Here is a 10,778-nt window from a genome sequence, read left to right as displayed (position 1 = left end):
GTGCCAGGCCCTATTCTAGGCGCCAGGGAGGCAGCAGTGAACAAAACAACAGAAACCCCTGCCTAGCGAAGCTCACATTTTTAAGGAATGATGAATCTATCGTTCAGTTGTTTGAATACTCGCCAAGCTCATTCCCACTTCAGGGTCTTTGCACTTGGCGTTCCCTCTGCCTGGAATGCTCTTCCTCCAAATACTCCTAGGGTGTGCTCCCCTTCAGGTCTCAGCTCAAATGTCACCTCGTCAGAAAGCCTTCCCTGAACACACTGTCTAAAATAGCAATTCAATCCCTGTTACTCTCCAATCCTTTCACCCTCCTTTATTATCCTTCATAGCTTTTATCATCACCTGACATAACATATTTATATACTTAAGAGTATATTTCATTTAGTAGTTACTTTAGTAAGTAGATATGTATAGATACTAGCAGATCTATATATCAGCATATACATTTATATAAGATATGTATATTTTATACATAAACTATACAGAAAAGCATAGATATATTTCCACATGACATATTTATATTTATTTGCTAATATATAATTTATATACTAGTAAATATTAGACATCACTATATATTTCTATATCATCACATACGCAGTAAATGGCATATGTTTACACATAGAATATATATATATATATTCTCCTTTGTCTCCTTTTCCTCATCTGTAAACTGGGGAAAACACAGCTATTATTAAAAATGAAATTATGTAAACTTATAATTAAATAAATTAGATTTTAAAAGGTGATACTCAAAACTCATCACTTCTTAATTATTATTTTACTACATTTCATTATTTCTGTGCTCCTGAGATCATTTATCCCTATTTTAATTGTACTGTAGAAATAATACACAATGGTGCACTAGTGCATCTCTTCCAAGACTCTGTGTTCGTGACTACACCTTGGTAAGTTGAAATTTGACAAGATGATAGTATGTAAACCATGGAAACTGGCAAATGTTAGAAATCAGGGCTTCCTCTCCCTCTCCACCTAAAGAGCTGATTGTTAACCATTTACCAGCACACCACTGAGAGCACTCAGAAGAGTGCCTGGCACATGGTAAACGCTGTAACAAATGTTTCCATTACTATATTTGCTTGTGCACTGGGTCGAGATGCAGTCTTTTTTCCAGGTCCGAGTTAAAAGTGTTTGAAGAACACAGAATTACAGTGTGCGGAACTACACCTATTTAATCCTGCCAATGACTCTCTCTGGAGTCTGAACTACTTGTCATCCCCATTTTACAGAAGAAGAAACCGCAGGTCTGAGACGGTAACAGTCAGAAGGCGCTATCAGTTAGCGGAAGTGGGATTTGAAATTGCAGCCGAGCAGCTTCTGCGCGCTCGCGCACTTAATTAACGCACTCTCCTTCCTCTCAAATTCGCTACCCCAGAGGTGATTGCACTTCGCGGCGTGCGAAAAATAAATAGGTGCCGCCGCGCGCGTTGTATCTTGGGAAATGTAGTCCACAGGTTCAAGGAATACTATTGTACAAGAAGGGAGGGGCGGAGAGTACGTCGATTTTCGCCCTGTAACAAAAGAACAAAGTCAGTTCTCGTGCCTCGCGACGTTTCAGCCATGCCGTGCGCGACTTTGGCGCTTTACTCGCGCCCGTTGCATGCTGGGAACGGCAGTTCGCCCGACCGGCTACGTCGGCGCGAGATGGCGGAACTCACGTGGTACGTTCAGGTCTGGTCCCCGCTTGGCGCGAGCTACCGCGTTCCACGATGACAGGCTTTCCACGCTCTGGTTGCCCTTAGGCATGCGCGACAGACATTCGGATCAACTAGAATACAGACTGAAGCCCTACGACTTCTCACCGGTTTGCGCTCTCGCCGAGGCTCCGGCTGCTTGCGGACCGGCCTCCTTCGTTCCGCTTCTCCCCACTCCGAAAGTTTAAGGTAGGCCCTGGGGCGCGGAGGACTTGGGTCCCGGCCAAGACGGTTGAGGCATGCCTGCGTTGTCCCGCCGGTGAGGGAAGGAGGCAAGTTCGCCCTCGGCGCTGCAGCTGCGTAGTCCGGGCAGCTGGCACCAGGTAGGCTCCAGACCCAAGGTTTGTCTGGAGAAGGGGACCACTCATGCGGGATGGTCTGGGGGTGGGCGGGGGGGCGCAGAGGTCCAGATACCGGCGGAGCCGGTCTTGTGGTCCCATTGGGGACTTGGGCTTTCAGGTAATGAGGAGGAGGGACCGGCGGTGTAGCCAGAGGGCTGTTAATGGGTGGGTGTGGAGGTTTGGTGGGCTGCGTGGGTGTAATAGAGGTCTGGTGGGAGTGTTATTGGGGAATCGGTGAGGGCTAAAAGGCGTGTTTTAGTCGATGTGTTCAAGGGGGCCAATGGGATGTGTTCGTTAATTAATGAGGGGATGGTAGAGTGGGCAACTAGAAGATAATGGGAGGTAGGTAGGAGTGTGATCCTTGAGGGACTGATGGAGGTATGATATTCAACGGGTTAAAGAGTGGTGGGGCATAGTGATTGAAAGGATAATGGTGCGACCGTGGAGGGAATAATAGAGGCCAGTAAAAGTCATGATCAAGGAACTAATGGGAGTAGTGATCAAAGAAGAGAGAATGAGAGGCTGAAGGGGTGTTGTAATCAAAAGATTTTAGTGGGTGATGATGGTATGATCATTGAAGAATTAATAGGAGCAGAGTGAGCAAAGAGGGGGTAATAGTAAGCTGTTGGGTGTGATCATCAAGTGATTGTTGGGTGGGGATAAAGGTGGGCAGTGAGGGGAGAATGTGGAACTGATGTATGATTATCAGGGATTAACATGAATGTGTGGTAGTGAAGGGTTACAAGGGGCTAGTGGTGTGATCTATGAAGGATCAGTTGGAGGGCCAGGTTAATGGGGACTGATAAATCATAGTAATTGAGAGCTCGATGGGGGACTAATAGGCCATGATTCTCCAGGCATTAATGGGGGGGCGGTGATAAAGATGTAGTAATAAGGGAATTATTGGGGGCCTAATCACTTCAGGGGAGAGAGATTAAGGAGGTGGGGAGTGCAGTGAGGTAGTATGAGGATAATGGGGTGAAAACAAGGGATTAATGGGGGACTAGTAGGGCTATATGACTCTAGGGGCAATGAGGAGAGCTGGGAAGACAGTAAGATGTTATTGGGGGTAAGGTGGGCAGAGAAGGGTTGATAGTGGGGTTTAATATGTGGTGTGTGAGTGACAGCAGTGGGAGGTGGACAGGGTCAGTAATGGGTCATCTATGAGATATGGGTTGGGTTTGTGGGATCTTTGGGGAGGATCTGTGGGGTTAGTGATGGAGCCTGAGAGCTCAGTGGTGGGGTCCTTCAGGCTCAGTGAGGTCATTGGGGTTAGTGACTGGGCTCCAGCCTTCCCACCTGTTGAGTGAGCTGTCACATGGATCAGATGAGCCCGGTTTAGTTTTTGTGGTTCTCGCTGCCCTGCAGAGGTAGGTGATGGCCCACTTACTGATATAGGGCGGCGTCAGCTTACTGTTGGCAGGTCCCTGGGCAAACAGTGTGTGAGATGGGACGGACGTCAAAGGATAAGCGGGATGTCTACTACCGCCTAGCCAAGGAGAATGGCTGGCGTGCCCGCAGTGCCTTCAAGCTGCTACAACTTGACGAGGAATTCCAACTCTTCCAAGGTCCCCACTTGGCGGGCGGGTCACGGGGGGATGGGGTGGGCGAAGGGAACAGACAAGTGGGCTAGGCCTACAGAGCTCCCTGTGGTAGGTGGGCTGACTTGGAGGGTCTATGGGGCAGGGGCCAGGCAGGAAGATGGGCAGGTATGTGAAAGGAGCTGGGCATCTAGGCAGCAGATAGATACGGGTGCTCCCCAGGGGAAAGGGGTGAACTTTGTAGGGTCCCAGGTTGGAGAGGTGGGTGCAGCTGACCACTACACCTTCCTGTGTGTGCTCAGGTGTGACGCGGGCAGTTGACCTGTGCGCGGCCCCGGGCAGCTGGAGCCAGGTGCTGAGCCAGAAGATTGGGTGAGTGTGGAGTCCCAGATGGGAGAGTGGGAGGGCAGATTAGATGGAGGGTGGACCAGGAGTGATAACTGGGCTGACATGGACCATGTTGTCCACAGGGGCCAGGGGTCCGGCCACGTGGTGGCCGTGGACCTTCAGGCTATGGCTCCACTACCAGGTGTGTTACAGATCCAGGGGGATATCACCCAGGTGAGAGCATGGCTTGGGGTGTTGGGGTGTATCCTGGGCAAAGGCCCCCCAACCTGTGGGCTACGGCAAGTGGAAGAGAGAAAGAGAAAGACAAACAGACTGAGAAAGACAGACAGAGATGGAGTAACTGAGAGAACCCAAGAGAGTGTAACAGCAGAGAAACAGAGCCAGCCTGTCATCATCACAGAGAGACAGCAAAAAATGATCCCAGAGATGGAGCTTGGTCTTAGGCAAAGCCTGAGAATTTGGCTGACCCAGGGGCTGCGGGCCAGGGCCAAGGGCAGGTGGGGTTAGAGGGCTGTGGAGGGGGTGCTTTGGGGCCACTCATCCTCCCTCTTTTCCATAGCTGTCCACTGCCAAGGAGATCATCCAGCACTTTGAGGGCTGCCCCGCGGACCTAGTGGTGTGCGACGGGGCTCCTGATGGTAAACAGCAGGGATTGGGAGGCCAGGCGGGGGCCCTATGTGTGTCCTTCTCTGTATGTCCCGCCTCTGTTGGCTTCTTTTACTGCCTCTCCTCTCCACTGTCAGCTGTTCCTATATCTAGCAACTTCTCCCTACCTCTGTTTCCTATTCTCTGCCTCTGTCTTCTCCCTCCCCGTACTCTACCATTTGGGTTTTGTCCACCCTTTCATCTTCTTATTGCTCATCTCTCTGCAACTGTCCAATTCCATCTTAGTGTTCACTCTTTTTCTTTTTTTATTTTCAGTTAGTTAGCCATCCATCCATTCAGCACATTTACTGAGCACCTGTTGTGTGTCAGGCACTGTTGTACATGTTGGGAAAATATTTGTGAATAAAATTCTGCTAATCTCTGACCTTATAGAGCTGGTGTTCTAGTGGGAGCAGACAGAAGAGAAACAAGTGATTGAGCTTTGTAGCCTGTCAAAAGGTGATAGGTACCATGGGGATGTCAGTGAAAAGGAGAGGGAAGAGGGGAGTACCTGTAGGAATTTTAAATAAAGTTGGGAAGGCCTCATTGGCTTTAGCACAAAAACCTAAAGGAGTCAAGGGAATGGGCCAGGGGCACATCTGGAGGAAGAACAATCCAGGTAAAGGAATTGGCCTATGCAAAGGCCCTGAGGTAGGAGGGTGCTTGGCATGTGTGAGGTATAGCAAGATCAGCGTGGCTGGATCAGAGTGAGTGAGCAGGAGAGTTGTAGGAGGTGAGAACAGATCCTTGTGTGGATCTTTCTGGGCCACAGTGGTGACTTTGGCTTCTTCACTGAGATGAGAGCGTGGGGAAAACCATGAGAGGGTTGTGAGCAGAGGAGGGCCGTGCCTGACTTGGGTTGTGACAGGATCCCCCTGGCTGCTGTGAGCAGTGTGAGGGGTGAGACCTGGGGAGGGGAGGCCGCTGCAGTCGTCCAGGTGGAGTTGAGAAGATTTGCTAATGGCTTAAATGTGGGTGTGAGGAGAGAGTGGTGGGTGGGTGTGTGTCAAAGGTAACTCGAAGATTTTTGGCTTGAACAACTGGAAGGATCAGATGAGATGGGAAAGATGATGGGAGGAGCAGGTTTGGACAGGAAGATCGGGAGTTTGTTTTTGGATGTATTGAGTCTGAGATGTTCGTTCTGATCTGAGTCTGGAGTCAAGAGGAACAGTCTGGACTGGAGGTAGAAATGATGATAACAATATTCGCGCCTGAGGTGGTTTTGAGAATAAAAATGAGTGCCTAAGGGTTAGGATTAGGAGCTCAGAGTACGCATCTAGTTGGCAGGTAGTATTTGCATGCAGAACCTTAGCAGTAAGAGAGCCTAGGAAACGTTTTTAGCTCTCTAACCTCTCTGGGAGGTTAGAACAGGAGCATAGCTAGACTGGAAGGCCCCCTAATGCTGTTCTCTTGATGCAGTAACCGGCCTCCATGATGTTGATGAGTATATGCAGGCCCAGCTCCTCCTAGCCGTGAGTAACCCTGGCTGCCCCTGCCTCAGTTTGGCCCCCTCCTGGCTGTCTCCACCTCAGCCTTAGCCATCTGTCCTGCCCACAGGCTCTGAATATTGCTACACATGTCTTGAAGCCAGGGGGCTGCTTTGTGGCCAAGGTAAGACTCAGGGAACCTGGTAGGGGGTAGAGAGGGGTCTCCAAAGGTCATCCTCATGCCTTCATCTCTGCCTCCCCACCCTGCAGATCTTCCGAGGCCGGGATGTGACACTGATCTACAGTCAGCTGCGTGTCTTCTTCTCCACCGTGCTCTGTGCCAAGCCCAAGAGCAGCCGGAACTCCAGCATTGGTCAGTGGGGTGGAGGGGCCAGGCTGGGGGGTGCGCATCTCAGGGACCCATCCGCACGGGGTGGTGCTGGCAGTCGCCCCTCACTCCACCTTATCCCCACAGAGGCCTTTGCTGTCTGTAAGGGTTATGACCCCCCTGAGGGCTTCCTGCCGGACCTGACCAAACCCCTGCTGGACCACTCTTACGGTGAGAGCCAGAGCCCTGGGCCCCATCCCTGGGGAGAGTCTGTCCACCAATGGAATTTATGTCCCAGGAGGGCCCTCAGCCCCACCCCCTGGTGGAAACTCTGCACCTTAGGGGAATTCTGTCCCAAAAGGATCCTCAGCCCCATCCTCTGGAAATTCCACCCCCGTATGGATATTTTGTCCCAGGAGGATCTTTAACCCAGTGGCCTAGTGGTAACTCTTGGACCTGGTGAAAAGTCTGTCACAGGAGGATCCTGAGTCCTACCCCAAGGGAGACTCCACTTGTCTGCGGAGATTCTAGACTAAGAAGACTCAGTCACGCCCCAGGTGGAAACCCCACCCCTGTTTGGGAATGTCATCCTGTGAGGGCCTTCAGACTGGCCCCTAGAGGGAAAAAGCACAGAGCAGCTCTTGTGGCAGGCACACTTGAGTGAGACAAAGTCCAGACAGTATATGGCAGGTGGACATAAGTGCAGTCGGAGAAAAGTGGGTTGGGGGTGTGTGTTTTAGAACAGGTGATCATGGAGGGCTTCCCTGAGGAAGTGATCTGAACCAAATGAAGGATTTCTGGTAAAGGAGGGTAAGAGTAGCTGGTGGATACGTTGGGGAGGCCTCGGTACCCATCCTGGGTGCAGCCTGAGTCACGACTGTTCCCAGACACCCCAGCCCTGTCCTGCCTCATCTCTCCCTGCTTGTCAGATCCAGATTTCAACCAATTAGATGGTCCCACCCGCATCATTGTACCATTTGTGACCTGTGGGGACCTGAGTGCATATGATTCGGACCGCAGTTACCCACTGGATGTAAGCGCCCAGCCAACAGTGGGTGGATGGGGGGTGCTGTCCTAGGTTCCCAGGTCCTCACCACCCCCTGCCGATATGTGTCCCTGCAGCTAGAGGACGGCTCAGAATACAAGTATACTCCGCCCACGCAGCCCCCCATCTCACCACCATACCAGGAGGCCTGCACCTTGAAGAAGAAGGGGCGGCTGGCCAAGGAGATGCGCCCCCAGGACTGCCCCATCAGCACAGTGGACACGTTGCCCCAGTCCCTGGCCGCCCCACAGCGCCACACCCTGCTGGCCTCTGAGGTCTGGAAACACGGGCCCAGAGCCCTTAATGCCCTTTCTCTGTGCCCACAGTGACCCCCTCCTCGTGTGCCTCCTTCTGCCCCAAATCACATGGTTTCTGGGACAAACTTCTCTTCCCTGCCTCCCAATAGCTATAAAAGTCAATGGGTAAAACCAAGTACAGTGAACAGAAAAGCTTAGCCAAGTATCTGAGTCCCTTCTTTTTTTCTTGAGTAGGTGGAAGACAGTGAAATGAACTGTTCGCCTTAAGATGTTAAGGTAAATTTGCCTTTTTGTCTAAGAATTTGAGTAAATGGCACCTTTAAGAAAAAACTGAGTAAAATTTCACCTTTGAAATTTTTACATCAGCTGGTAAGATTTCAGTCAGCAGACCTTTACTAAAACACCTGATCTTATGTGCCAGGAACTGCTTTAAGGATTTTACATATTGAGGTACTCAGTAAACATTTATTGAGCACATGCTGTGTGCTGGGCATTGTTCTAGGTTTGAAGATAGAGCAGAGAATAACACAGACAAATATCCTGGCTGTCAGAGCTTCTAGTTTGGGAAAGAGGTGATAAGCAGTGACACAGTCTAAATGCAGGAGTTTCCACCCACACATACACAAACTATTTATCTTGACCTCTCTATATATGTACGTACACACACACACACACACACACATATATAAAATGTAAAAGTAATATGGGATATGAAGAAATTTTTAAAGCAGGGTAAAGAGGTCAAGAATTCTAGGAGGTGGCAGTTTGCAGTTTTTGAAAAGGTTATCATGGAAGGTCTCACTGAGGTAATGTTTGAGCAGAGACCTGAAGAAGATGAAGGAGGGAATCGTGTGTTTATCTAGGGGAAGAGCATTCCAGGGAGAGGAAATAGCAAATACAAAGGCCCTGAGGTGGAACCCTGCCTGGTATGTGAGGGAGCAGTGAGGAGCCAGTTTGCCTGGAACAGTCTGGGCTAAACCTATCAGTGCTGGAGGGCTTCGCACACTCAGGATACCACATTAGAGGACATCCCTGTCTGGCAATGGCTTTGCAGGTTATTCAGACCAAGTCTTCCATTAAAATAAGAAGTAAAAAAGACATCTTTAAAAAAATGAAATGGCAAATCACAATGGGAAGAGATATTTATAATCCCTATATATAGTATCCTTGATATTTAAAAAACTGCTATAAATCAGTAAGGAAAAGAAAATATGAGAATGACCAGTAAGCACATGAAAAGCTGCTCATCAGGGAAATGCAGGCTAGAACTAAAAAGATTGACAATACTAAGCGTCTGGAAGGATGTGCAGCAGTTGGAACTCTTGAATACGCCCATGGCAGCATATAATGGTGTAGCCACTGGAAAATTGTTAGGCATTATCTGCTAAAGCTGCATGTGTGCCAGTTCCACTCCTAAGAAATGAGTACTAGAATGTTCCTAGCCAGCACTATTTGTAGTACCCCCAGACTAGATACAGCCCAAATATCCAATAGCTGTAGTATGGATCGTTAAATCCTGGTTTATTCGCAGTGGAGAACTACACATCAAAGAATGAACATTGTATGTTTCATGCATTTTTCTGTGTGTTATGGTTCACAATGAAAGTAAAGGAAAAAACTTCAAAAAAATGTTAGTAGCTGAGCAAACAATGATTATAGTAGAAGAGTGGGGAAACATATTTTGGTTTAAAACTTCCTTTTACTTTGACCTTTAGTTAGCTGGCAATCTGATAAGGACTCGGAAGCTGTTTGCTGTCAGGAAAACCAGAACTTGAGTTGATGAACTTGTTTTCAGATATCTCATCAACCGGTCCTGAACATACAAGCTCCGAGTGGGAACCTGCAGCAACCACCAGGAACACAGCGAGGAAAGAAACATCACGGAATGTCCGTCTGCACTGCAGAGGGGATTCTTGAGTGGGGTCTTGCCTCTTCTCTAAATCTTTCCAGCCGTGTCCTGATTATGTCCAGAATTTACCCTGAGAGCGGGGGTTCTTAACCTTGGTAGAAGTCAGGGTTATGTGTGGATTTGATGGAGGGATATATTACATCTTTATTTTCACTAAATATAACTGAAATTTTAGCTGTACCCCCGGATCTGAATGTTGGCGTCAAATCACAATAGTAAAAGCAGTGCCTGCAACTTCCACCAATACAGATCACAGTTACTTTTTTATGTTATGTTACAGTCGTTGCAGGCATCTTAAAATATTGTTCACATTGGTCACTACTTTGAATAAGATCTTAAAATTTGATGTATTAATAAAAAAAGTTCATATAGCATCCCAATGTTGTTTCATTTTAACATGGTAACTATTTTTCTAGTTTTATTGAAATATAATTGATACAATGTGTAAGTTGAAAGTGTACAACATAATGATTTGATACATGTGTATATTGCAAGATGACTACCGCGGGTTTAATTAACATCTATCACCTCACATAGTTACAGTTTTTTTTCTTGTGATGGGAAGTTTTAAGATTTGCTCTCTTAGCAACTTTCAAATATACAATATAGTATTGATAAGTATAGTCACTATGCTGTATATTACATCCCCAGAACTTATTTATAACTAGAAGTGTTGTACCTTTTGACCACCTTCACCCATTTTTAGATTCCACATATAAGTGAGATCATACAGTATTTGTGTTTCTCTGACTAATTTCATTTAGCATAATACTTACCTCAGGGTCTGTCCACGTAGTCACAAATGGCGGGTTTCCTTTTTTATGGCTGAATAATATTCTATCATATGCATATACTGCATTTTCTTTATTCATTCATCTGTCAACAGATCCCTAGGTTGTTTGCATATCTTGGCTATTGTAGATAATACTGCAGTGAACATTGGGGTGCAGATAGCTCTTAGAGGCAGTGATTCCATCTCCTTTGTATATATACTCAGAAGTATATATTTGGGATATGGGGAATGCTGGATCATATGGTAGTTCTATTTAATATTTTGAGGAACCTCCATGCTGTTTATTTAGTTTCCATAATCCTGTGTATTTGAGCGTGTGTGTGTGTGTATGCACATGCCCACGCATGCTTTCAAAAATATTCTATGAAGGGGTCCACAGACTTGATCAGATCAGATGCCAAAGGTTCCCCAGAACAATTTTTTTTTTAG

The 10,778-nt window shown here is 47.7% G+C and overlaps 1 protein-coding gene across 7 annotated transcripts; it reads left to right on the top strand.

Annotated features, from left to right (window-relative positions):
• The first annotated feature begins 1,648 nt into the window (after positions 1-1,648).
• FTSJ1 (FtsJ RNA 2'-O-methyltransferase 1) lies at positions 1,649-9,930 on the top strand. Of its 7 annotated transcripts, none has more exons than XM_060137770.1 (14): positions 1,649-1,682; positions 1,764-1,904; positions 3,455-3,624; positions 3,900-3,969; positions 4,068-4,158; positions 4,505-4,583; positions 6,010-6,062; positions 6,148-6,201; positions 6,288-6,390; positions 6,493-6,576; positions 7,281-7,378; positions 7,468-7,665; positions 7,882-7,923; positions 9,363-9,930. In XM_060137770.1, the coding sequence occupies exons 1-13, from the start codon at positions 1,666-1,668 to the stop codon at positions 7,912-7,914; spliced, it is 1,191 nt and encodes a 396-aa protein (XP_059993753.1). In that variant the 5' UTR covers positions 1,649-1,665; the 3' UTR covers positions 7,915-7,923; positions 9,363-9,930. The 7 variants fall into 7 exon arrangements, with proteins under 7 accessions (XP_059993753.1, XP_059993752.1, XP_059993751.1 ...); XM_060137769.1 differs by having other exon boundaries at positions 7,275-7,378; XM_060137768.1 differs by having other exon boundaries at positions 7,242-7,378.
• The last annotated feature ends 848 nt before the right edge of the window (positions 9,931-10,778 follow it).

The sequence above is a fragment of the Lagenorhynchus albirostris genome, chromosome X (assembly GCF_949774975.1).
Source record: "Lagenorhynchus albirostris chromosome X, mLagAlb1.1, whole genome shotgun sequence".
Lineage (NCBI taxonomy): Eukaryota > Metazoa > Chordata > Mammalia > Artiodactyla > Delphinidae > Lagenorhynchus > Lagenorhynchus albirostris.
The sequence above is the reverse complement of the archived record's forward strand: the minus strand, read 5'-3'. Positions and strand labels throughout refer to the sequence as shown.